General features: G+C 34.4%; 1 protein-coding gene across 1 annotated transcript in view; it reads right to left on the minus strand.

Moving 5' to 3' along the window:
- Positions 1-12,624, minus strand: part of CNTLN (centlein) — a 276,595-nt gene that overhangs the window by 43,743 nt on the left and 220,228 nt on the right. Inside the window, exon 18 of the mRNA XM_019659078.1 lies at positions 5,965-6,156. Within this exon, the coding sequence (XP_019514623.1) occupies positions 5,965-6,156 (192 nt within the window). The remainder of the gene's footprint in view (positions 1-5,964; positions 6,157-12,624) is intronic.

Raw genomic sequence — 12,624 nt, forward strand, 5'->3', positions numbered from 1 at the left:
ACACCTTTCACTCTTGTTCTAAAACAGCATAAAAATAAATGCCATTCTCATGAAGAATAAATGGCAATAATTATAGTAATTAAAAGGAACATATAAATATTTTTAAATGCTTTATTTTATAAGTTCTAATATAAATACTATGGTATACTAAAGTTTTTATATAACATGCCAAAAACCATTGAGGTACACAATCTTATAGTAATTGCAAAGTGTACACACCCAAAATACATTTACAGGGGATTGGGATTGTCTTTCTAAAATATAAATGTGTGTGTGTATGATTAATTATTTTAATGGTTTAATAAGATCACTTAAAACCAATGCTGGATTTACTAGAACTTGTAACAGACTCAGTATGGTCACAAATGCTTTGCTGCTCTTCCCATCAAGAGGTGGAATGGATCTCCCAGCCCTTTGAATCTGGACTGGCCTGTAATTTGCTTCGACCAAAAGAATGTGGCAGAAATAAAATTGTGCAAGTACCGGATTGTGGGCCTAAACCCTTGTAGCTTGCCTTCTTGAGATGCTGCCCTGGGATCACTTTCCATGGAATACAGAGGAAAGGTCATTTGGAGGTGTACTGACACCCAGTTGACTAGTTGCCAGGCCCGTGAGTGAGGCTATTTTGGAACTTGTAGGCCAGGCAAATCCTTGGTTTAGAAGAATGCAGGCATATAAGGGAACCCAGAAGACGGAAGTAAAAGAACTGCCACTGAATGATAAGAAATAATAAATTGCTGTTGTTTAAGCAGCTACATATTTGGATAATTTGTTAGACAGTAATAGATAACTGATAGAGAACCTGATGAATACTAAATACTTCATTACTTGAACTTAATAATGCTTTTATTAAAGTACAGTAAAACCTTGGATTACGAGTATTCCGCAAGATGAGCAAACATTTCTAATACATTTTAATGTGGTAAACGAGCGATGTCTTGCAATACAAGCAGTTTGTTTCCGGAACCAATTATGCTCGCAGACCAAGGTATTACTGTATTTATACATAATTATTACTTTTTCAAAGCAGAACAGCTTTGTGGTTGTCTACACAGCCTATAGGAGCCAGAGGTAGTAACTAGAGAGTTAGGACCCCTAATTTTCAACTTTGACTCAAGTTCCAAGTTAAACAAGTAATCTGAGAATCACTTATGTTTTTTGATATTTTGATTTTTCCACCTACAAGATGGTGTTCATATAACGGGGGCGCCAAAAATATGTATACAAGTGGACACTTTTGTCAACGTTGCTCAAGCAGTAGTTCGCCATAATCAGAAGTGTCTGGATGCTGATGGTAACCACTTTGAGCTTCTCTTGTAATTGCAGAAGTCAAAAGTATCTTGTATTCATCTTTTGTTAGTGGTATATTTTGAGTATTACAATTTTAATACTGTTTTCCTTTCTTAAAATGTGTCTACATTTTTTGGCCCTCTCTGTAAATTAATCCATTGGCTAAATTTAAAAGTATTAAAGTAATATAAATATTATAAAATATGATAACTTTAAATATTTCTAATTATTTCACTAATCTTTCTAGTAACTACAATAGTTTGTATTAGAACTATTCCCAGCTTTGAGTGACTCATACTAAAAAAATGTAAGTCTGAAAAGACAAAACCATTAATCACACAATGTAAATATGAGACAAATTCATTCCATAGACTTTGAATATCTCACTGGTATTGCATATGTAAATAAAAAATTTGAAATAATTTTACAGTCAGGCCACTGTATCATAAAAAATAATAAATTGCTATTGTTTTAATTTTTACATTAAATATATTAATTTTCTTAAAAACACAAGGCTACTTTAACATGGCAACTGTATTGAATATTAAAAGTTTTGATTAAATATTTATGTAATGCAATCTAAATTTCCACCATATTTTACATGTTTACAGTGATGAATGGTGTCTTATTTCTAGCACTGACAGAATAAGATGTTCCACACTAGTGAATTTACCAGATAATTGAAGCTTTTGCTTTAATCATTAATCTTAAATTCTTTCTGGAATGATTGTTCATCATTTAGAAATATGTACATCCATGATTACATTAAGCTAATAGTGATACTTTATTATAGTAATATTATACTATAAATATTATCATTATATTAAGTCATATCACTATATCTATTATATTATCACTATATTATTACATAGTGATGCCCTTAAGAATCATTATGATATAAATGGCTATTTATTCTTACTCTAAATGGTCCCAGTCTGCTGTTTTTCTAATTTTGTATTTTTACCTTAACATTTTTATATTTTGTTTTTCTCTCTGACAATCTGTTGATCATAATTTCTTGCTTACGTCAATATTCCCATCCTAAAAACAGTGCCCTTTAATATGCATACCTCTCATTTACTGATTTTGAAGTGTTTTCTGCTGAGAAGTTTAACAAACTTTAGAGTTGCATTTAAAATAAAAGACAACAGGCAGTAAATGAAGCCTGATTATCTTCAATGGCATAAATTAAGTGGATTTTAAGATAGATGTTTGATACTTTTCTGTTTTGAGACTTAGGCTGTTTTTAGGTGTCTCCAATGCTGTAACTTTGACTTCTAGATAACGGAGGAGTTACTAGATAACTGAGGAAATATTTATTATAATAAATAAAACAATGCCCATTTGATATATACTTTTGCCAGAATCTCTAAATCTTATAACTATTTCATTTAAACCTGAAAGATCCTTATGAAATGGATAGAAAGGTATCCCTGCTTTAAACTTTTGGAGAAGCTAAGCAATTTCTTCAGTCAGGTCCTACATGAAGTTGGCGGACAAACAGCGATCCAAACTCAGGTCCTCTGCTCCTTTTGCATTTCCTACTATATAATACTTATCTGCAGCATGACTGAAAATCTGGAGTAAAACACATATTTCAAAAAGGTCACAATGGTAAGAATCCATCCTGGTTAGAGCTTTCTCATCTAAGTTTATTAAATATCTATTTTTAAATTTTCATAGTGTAATGAGTAAGAGCATGGACTCTGGAGCCAAATGGCTTGAGTTCTAATATCAGCTCTATCACTTAGTATAATAGCTGTGTGATCCTGGACAAGTAACTTATTCTCTCTGTGTCTCAGTTTCCTCAACTGTAAAATAGAGATAATAATAGAATTTATCTCGCAGGGTTGAAATGAGGATTAAGTGAGTCAGTATTTGTAAGGGACTTACAGCCAGCCTGGAAATATATTATATATAAAGGAACAATACTATTCTTCAATATTAACTTACTGGGAAATTGGAAGAGAAAATGGTATATATCAAAAGGAATGCTTTCAACAATTAGGAAGTCAACGAATCACAAATATAAATTGGAGTACTATTCAATCCAGATTGTATTAAGGACTACAAATTAAACTAAATACAAATAACTGATATATGTATATATCATTCATTGGAGGGAATTTATGTGTCTCTAAGTATTTTTTTACCTACTGATATAAAGTTGGGTACCTTGAGGAAACATGTCTAATATAGGTAAAAATGATACTGAAAATGCACATGAGCACTCTAATGAATGAACCACATACATCTGAGAAGTACACCTAAGAATTCACATAGAAAAGTCTAATATTAATTGGATAAAATAAAAAAGATGTATGTAGACCTTTAAGAGATTCAAATCTAACCAGTTTTTCTTAAGCATGAAAACATCAAGTAGAAAATAAGTTATTTCTTGGAAAATTATTATGTTAGCAATTTGATATCTGTTATTGGCTGAATTGTGTCCCTGCAAAATTCACATGTTGAAGTCCTAACCCCCAGAACCTCAAAATGTGACTGTACTTGGATAGGGCCTTTAAAGACGTAACTAAGGTGAAATGAGGTCATTATGAATGGGCCTTATTCCAATATGACCGGTGTTCTCAAAAGAAGAGGTGATTGGGACACAGACCACACAGACCACACAGACTAGGGACAACCACATGAGGACACATGGAGAAAGTGGCCATCCACAAGCAAAGGAAAGAGACCTCAGAAGAAACCAAACCTGCTGAAACCTTAATCTTACACTTCTAGACTATGAAACTATGAGAAAACTAATTTCTATTATTTAAGCCACCCAGTCTGTGGTATTGTGTTATGACAGCCCTAGAAAACTAATATAATATCAAAATAGATATTTGTAATAGCAGAGAGTATTATATATTTAAAGGAACCTGGTCTTGTTGGATAGTTCCATACTGAAACATGAAACAAAACTAAAGTAAACATTTATCCTTTTTGTCCCTATGCAGCCTAGTCAGTGTTCTGGGATTCCAGGCTAGAAATGGACAATGTCACTTCAAACTTACATCAAGTGTGGTCTAAATTGCTTTAGGCATTCTCAGTCTCACCTTTGTGACTCACACATTCCTCCAAAGAAAGAGAGAGATTTACATAGGGGAAAAAGTTTACACCATCAGAAACCATAATGCAAATAACTTGCAGATATTCATATGGGCCTATTATTATCAAAATTAAGTTAGACCATTGGTAGTAAATAAAATTAAATAAGTAAAATATAAATCAACTTAAAACTATTAACAATTTAAAAAATTTTAGAAGACAGATTAGACATTACTAGATCTAACATTGTTTTATTTTGGTGAAAACTAAAGCTATGTTAGGATCATGTTAATTATAAGAAGAATCACAGAATTACAAATTAAAGCATCTGTAGAAGATAAGATCAAAGACTATCTCAATGGTTTTATCCTCTGTATAGAAACCTAAACACTGAAGTGTTCTATTTATACATTTTATTCTACTTTTTTAGAGACAGAAACACATTTTAAGAGAAGAAACATGTGCCCAAGCCCACACAACTGTTTTTCTCACATTTCTATTATGTAAGGTATTTAAACTTATAACATGTAGTGGTTGAGGCAAGTTCTACACATGAACACTGTCTGAAGAAGATGGTATTCAACAAGCATATAAATTAATGCCAGTGTGTATACCTCATTATTTTTAATAAAACAAATATTTTCAAGCAATGATACATTCATTTGCTTTAAACTTTATCTTATTTTATCCTATCAGTAATCATTCATTTAAAGAGCTTATAATTGGATGGTGCACATATCATATTTGAATTGAAAAATAAAAAGTCTATTTGACAATTCAATATTCTATAATACCCTCTTAACAGTCACAGTTATTCATTCCTAACGCACTCTGTGCATTTCCAACCAGAAATTTCTTTCTAGTGCCTCTCATTGTAGTGATAGTCCCATATACACTATTCTTTTAGCCTCCAGCTAGCAATCCCCACTGAAGAAAATAAATATGTGAGGAATAAATTAGCTTGTTTTAAGCAGTAGGAAAATTAACTTTCCAATTAAAATTCACAAATACTGTTTCCTACAAAATAATTCTATTTAAACTAGAAGTCAGCCTTACTTTTAAACTGTTTTTACCTGGACTTAAATACAATTCTTTATAAACAAAAGGAACTCTGCTTTTTACTCTCACTCTCAGGTTTAACATGCTGAAATCTATTAAACCAATCCACCTTTGCTTTGTACTTCTCCGTCCCCTCACTTCACTCCACCTTCCCCATCTCCAACCAACAGCAGCCAAATTAAAACAATAGCAAGTGTGTAGAGGGAAATATTCTATGTATGTTGATATATTACATGTTTGAAAGGAATTCTGTTCAATGGAGGGAGGAAAGAGGAGTTGAGTAATGGAACAGAATGACAGTGTCCAGTCTCCATCATCTCCTAAGTTAGGATATCATGGTGTGTTGTCATATTTTTCAGAGACTAGTATTAGGAGTTACTAGATAAGAATCTACTAGGCTAAAATAAAATAGAAAGATGAGGTTGAACATAGCATTAATTATTTGGGGATTATTTATAGTATAGTTTACTTTATTACTAGAATTAAATTAGTATTGATATAAACATGTCTTTAAAGATTCAGTAACTTAAATATGTTTTCATCTTTAATAAAATGTATATTCACCTTTAGTTTACACTGCAATTGCTTCATTTCCAAGTCTATGCTTCTTGAAGGACCAAGTGATGCAACTTGTATCCTTGGAACTGTTATCCGGGAAACTTCATCTCCCAAACTTGTGATTTCAGATGAGGACTCCAATTTCTTTAGTAAGCCTTCTTTTTCTTTCCGAAGCTCAGCCAAATCCAAATTTAGCTTCTTTTTTTTTTTTTAAGAAAATAAATATAAATGTATTATGAAAGTAATTACATTTAATCTAACAATTTTCAGCATAAACTTCTACAGGTAGAAAAATGCAAAAGAAAACAGGTGAAATTAGTTATAAAAATAATTATTATAAAACCTTTAAAAAATTATAAACTGTATTAGTTTTTTTCTTAAGGTTGTAGGGCTTATAAAGGTTAAAATAAAATGGACCAGCTGTACTTAACAGCTTTTGGTTGGCTGGCCTTTCCTCATGATGTGCTGTTTGTTTGCCTTCACATGTATGTGGGTGAGCCAGAGATTCACATATTTGATAACCTTGACTTCAGGGCTGATGTACTTAACTGGTAAAAGCCAAGCTGGAGCAGGATGGGGTAACAGATGTTAGTTGTTTATTCCACTGGGTAGGTCTTACCACCCTATATAGCAGCCAAAATGCTTCTCATTTAGCAACATAAATGTTAAGTCCAATTAGCAGAAGAGGCTTATTAGAGATTTAGTTCAAATAAATAGCATACAGACACATTTGCTCAGTCTTATGCACTTGATTGATAGTTGACAAGTCCTCTCTGTAATGTTGAGGTAGATAGCACTAAACTCCTTACATCTGAATTCTTAATAATATAAACATTTTACTAAATGATATACTGATAATTTTTTTTTTTATGAAACAGTGTAAAAGAAACTGTCTTAATGTTAGCCCTTCTCACACCAATCTGTAGTCAGCAGAATGCCACCAAGCTGTAATGGCATAACAACTCAGAGCTCCTTAAGAGAATAACTGCACTACTATTTTATTATTCCAAAGAAGCTTATAATAGGGTAGTTTAACATAAGGAACAATTAGACAAAATGGTACTGAACTCTCTCAAAGGGGTAAAAAAAAAATCTGTCTTTGGTAAGAATTCTAATTAGAAACAGCAAAAGATGTAGATAACATGTACGGTAATATAAATATGGGACATAATAAGTTAAGTATTAACACTGTATTTCAACACAACTTCTAGAAACTATACAAATAAATCTATAATTGCATATGTGTTTGTATATGCATTTGTACACTGTTAAATATGAATAATTCAGATTGGATTCAAAACTAGGGCTTGATATATTTTATATTAAACTATGTTTTGGTGAAAAAAAGTATATTTTGATGAAAAACTATGTCTTTGGCTGTATTTTAATTTATGATCTAAAAGCATGGCTCTATAGAATCTCAGGAATATTCATTCATGAATTTTCCCATTGGCTCCTAATAATTAATATCTAAAACAAACTCATAATTTCCCTAAAACTGAAAATCTTCCAGGTTATCATCCAAGCTTGACGCCATCTCCCTCCCTGTTTATTGCTTCTCCATGTCAAATCAATTGTCAAGTTCTATAAATTATGTAATGTTTCTCACCTTTATTCCCTTCTGCCACTTTCTTAATGAAGACTCTCATTATCCCACTGAGAGTCCTGTAATACCCTCCCTTCCCACAACCTTTCCCTACTTTCAAGCTATCTTTTATACAACTTCCTAAAACAATACTGTCCTGTTTTTCCCTTATTCAAAATCCCTGCAAGGTTCCTCACCCACACATTGGGTTGTTGGAAAAGCCATGACGCATTTTTGCAACAAAAACATAGAAAAAATACGTCACGACTTTTCCGACAACCCAACAGAATAAAGCGCAGATGTTTGTGGCTATATTAAGGCTCTCTAGATCTGCCTTCAATTTATGTTTCAGTCCGACATCACTTGAAGTCAAACTTGCCTGCCATTCCCCAAACCTACCTGCCATTTCTATGTCAATGGCTTTATACACGGTCTTTCCTTCTGCTGAATTCTCTCTCATGCTTAAAGAGAAGCTTATTATTGCCGCCTTTATAAAAAATACTCTGTTCTTTACACTTTTTCTTCAAACAAAGTGGCTTCTCCATTCTCTTAACTTCCGTAGCACTGTGCCTGTTCCTCAACCTTGAACCCTAAAAAATCCTTGCGAGAGGACTGTGCCTTTGTTCACTTATGTATTCCCCATAGTATCTACAAACAATGCCTTCTGTATAGTAAGAACCAAAAGAGGTTTCTGAAATTCAAGCGTCCCTATTCATAGAACAGATGGTGCTAAAAAGAAACATGTTGATTTCAGCCGGTATTTATAATCTTTCTATTGGTTTATCACTATATAAATTAAAATAGAATTTTATTAGCAATGTAACATTATTAGCTTTTACTTAGGTAGTATGCCCTGGAGCATTTATCAATCCTGAAAATTAATGCTCTGCATCTAAATTATTACACTTTTTGAGATTTTAATTTGGTATGACATAACTCATGGTTACAATTCTAGGTGGGTCTCAGGCAACACAGAAGACTAAACTTTGATGAGGCTCTTTTCTCCCTTGAATAGCCCTGGTGGCTTTTCTTATATGACATGAGATTTCTGTCTATTCCTTCCACAGTGTCAGATCTGGACACTACAAATGTATCCTTGATTGAGGAAAGACCCAGCCAATAAGTACATTTCTTTAAAAGACATGTGTGTAGATTTTAACTTTAATTTAACAATATAAAATGTATTAAATGAAAAAATACTGAAATTATGGAGACAGTAAATCAAATAACTTGTAATACATTAAAATATAAATCATATTTTGATTAAACAATACCTAAAATGTGCAATCTTTAAAACATATTTCTAATATTAGTTATATATCCCTCAAAATACTACAGAGCACCTGTCAAAATAGAGGAAACAGGTCATCAGTTTGGAATCCTTTGACTATCCCTTAGAATTTTGGACAAATACTTACGGCTCTATTTCTGACTTCTCTCAGTTTAAGCATTCTGTTTCTTATGTGAGAAGTGTATTAGAGGGGACAAGAAAATAAATAACTTCCTTTTTGTTTACACTTGGTTTGGCACGTGAGACTACTGTGGTGATCTTGTTAGAAAAGGATTGTGCTGTAAAATCTACCTATATACATTCAGATTACTTGTAAAATTGTCACTTTTTGATCAGAGATATGATTCCTATTTCTATATTATTACAATTCCATCTATAATCAAAGATGTAAAAATAAATATTTAACTCATGCTATGTTAAAATCATAAATGATAATAAAGCACATGGAAGAGTCATCATTTCTAGATTCCAGTTTTGAGTCTATGCTTACCAGCTGAGTGATGCTGAGCCAACATTTCACTTTCTTTCCTCAGTTAAAGACAGAGATGCTGCTGCTTACTTATCAAAGGTAATTTTGAGGGCAACATTTTCTTAAAAATCTGTGATAGCACTTGGTACATTTTAAATGTACAGCATTATTGTTCGCATTATTATCTTGTGGTAAATGCTACCATATAGTCTGAGAAGTATCTTAAAGTCTGAGGACCTAGGTTAATAAAAAACCCTGTATATCTATGTCTATCTCTATCTCATCTCTATAGAAATAGATATCTTGTAGATGAAAGCCCTATAATTTCTCTCATGACTGAAACCTTACTTTGTCTTAAGTGAGAGTTATTTGTTTGATTTTTATTTAGGATCCCTACTAGGCTACAAGCCTATTGAAGGCAGATGTGTAACTCTGACTCTTTATAACCCAGCAGTGCAATCCATCCACAATCTTTTAAAAGTGTATTTCAATTTAAAAGTTGACTTCAACGAGAATAAGTACTGAGATTTGTATTGATTTGTGTAGTCAATTATTCTAACCAAAGGTTACAAAATAGAACTTAACATTATAAAAGTTTAAAACTAGACACTAGTTATTAATTATTTATTTAAAAATAACATTGAAGAAGCATACGTCTCTGAAAAGGAAAGAACCCTCTAAGGAACTGTAAGAAGAAACAAGACATATTGGAGAATTCATTCTGCAGTAATGAGCACAGTGGTAGGCAAAATTCTCAGATTTCCGGGCCGGCCGAGTGGCGCGATGGTTAAGAACTGGCCTGGGACACCAGAGGGCCCCGGTTCGGATCCCACATATGAGGGCCAGTGACACTGCCCTCTACAGCTAAGATGCTGAACAACAGCTCAACCTGGAGCTGGGCTGCTGTGAGTCGCCCGCGATGGCGTAGGCTGCAGCCCCTGTGGCAGTGGGTTGCCATGGGCTACCGTATGTAGCCAGCAGCCAGCGTGAGCGGCCAGCAGCTGCAGTGAGCGGCTGGCGACTGATCTGCCTCGCCCCGGAAGAGCGCAATGATGGTGCCAACATGGGCCAGTGAAGTGACGTCCTCCACAACTAGACTGAAGAACAAAATGACAGCAACTTGTCTGTTCCCCTTCCCCAATTCCCCAGCACTGTTCCCATCCCCCCAATTCCCCAATAAAAATCTTAAAAAAAAAATTAAAAAAAAAATCTCAGATTTTCCCCAATGACCTATGCCCTTGTATAATACCTTCCCCTTGTATGTGGATGGGACCCATGTATCTGATAGGGTATCACTCCCATGATTACATTATTAGCATTATGTTATATGCAAAAGGAATTCTGTAGATGCACATTATTGCCCGTAGTAACATGACTTTTGAGTTCATCAAAAGCATGATTATCCTGGCTGGTCCTGACCTAATCAAGTGAGCCCTTGAAAAGAAGGCCAGGGGCTCTGGGCTCAGAGAGATTCTCCTGCTGCTCTTGAAAAAGTAACTTGCCATGTTAGGAAAGGACTATGGAGGAGACTATAAGTCAAGGATCTCAGGAGCTGAGAATGGTCCTTGACCAGCAGTGAGCAGGAAAATGGGGACCTCCGTCCTACCACCACAAGGAACTGAATCTTTCCAACAAACGAGCTTGGAGGAAAAGCCTGAGCTCCAGAAAGGAAGGCAGCCTGGCTGACACAGCGACTGCATCCTTGTGATACTCGGGGCAGAGGGCTCCACTAAGCTGTGCCAGATTCCTGACCCATGGAAACTGTGAGGTAATGAATGTGTATGTTGCTTCTAAGTTTATAAATGTGTGGTAATTTGTTATGTTGCATAGAAAACTAATATGTCCCAATTTAAAAATATCAACCCTTTTCTTAAAGCTATTCCTTGTTCCCTTATTGCCACTGTGCCACCTTGAGCAAGCCTCCTAAACCCCACAGTGTATAGTTTATATAATATTCTGATTCTGGTTTAATTATCTTTTCCTTATCCATAATTGTGTGTTAATTTTATTTCTTCCATTGCTTTTTAAAAACTGTTCCGCTTTCTATGCTAGAAATATAAATTGCCTCTACCAGGTCTGCATTTTGTAGTTTAATTGCCAAGCAAAAATCCTCTAGCAGAAACTTCCTTTTGCTGCTCTTCAACAGTAACTGTCGAATCCCAGGAATGGGGTAAATATGCCTTCCTGACACACTCTCCCTTGTGCTCTTACATGGGAGTTCATGCACAAATTTCTTTTATTCTGGGCCCCAATTTAAAATTTTCTGGAAGATTTTGATAAAGAATATCTAGATTCAGAAACTGACTCAATATCTATCATTCATTCTATTTATGCATACCATATAGTAGGAACTGTACTAACTCTGTTTCCAATGATAAATAAAAAAGTTATAATCCTTGCCTTTAGATAGTTACCAGTCTATAACTTAAAAATATATACAATAAACTGCAGTAAGTGCTCTGAAGAAATAAAACAGACAGGTAAGGACACTGTTGCTGCCTTCAAATCCTGTCTGGTAAATGCTGGCTACAGCCAGCAGTTTCATTCCTTGTATCCCGCCTGATCCGTTTTGTCAAAGGTTTCCTAGAAGCTGGGTAGACCGTTAAAAGCCTCAGCTGGATCTACAGCCACCCTACTTTCCAATGCTTGCTCTAGAGAAAGTATCACATTACACTGGTAAGTAAACTGAGGGCAGGGCAGTCCTACGGAGATGGAGCATTGCTTCTCCAAGCAGGGAGCCTCGGTCAACGTTTCAATGTTCAAGAATAAATTATCAGAAAAAATAAAACAGGGCCCATGGAAATTATTCTACAGCTCAAGTGAAAGGAAGGAAAAGGCTCCTGTGAAAAGAAATAAAAGGGCTTAGAAAAAAATTAAATCTAGAAGAGTTATTTCCCTAATCACCCCCCAAACAATACATTTTTAGACACTTTCTGATCTTGATATCTCCAAAGTATAAAATATTCAACATCTGCCTATTCTACAGAGATGACGCTAGTTCTGGCACATGCAATGAAAATGCTTTTCCGTATTCGACTAGTACAGGAGCGGTGCTCCAAGGGAAAGGAAGAGGGTGTGGTATAACTCTCCACCTCTAATAAAAGACTGATTCCGACCTAATGTTTTTTCTGAACAGTAACAACAATATAGCATTGAAGACACTGTTCAGTTTTCCTCACATGTTTTCACCACTGGATTAGAAATTTAAAGTAGCGGACCACTTAAAACACTTGGAAGACATTTTTACTTGGGATAGTGAGATCTGAAAAAGTAGACACATGGAAATTCTAGAAAATCCACCTAAATGTGAGGTTGAATGTC

This window comes from Hipposideros armiger, unplaced genomic scaffold, assembly GCF_001890085.2.
Source record: "Hipposideros armiger isolate ML-2016 unplaced genomic scaffold, ASM189008v1 scaffold_294, whole genome shotgun sequence".
In the NCBI taxonomy this organism is placed as follows: domain Eukaryota; kingdom Metazoa; phylum Chordata; class Mammalia; order Chiroptera; family Hipposideridae; genus Hipposideros; species Hipposideros armiger.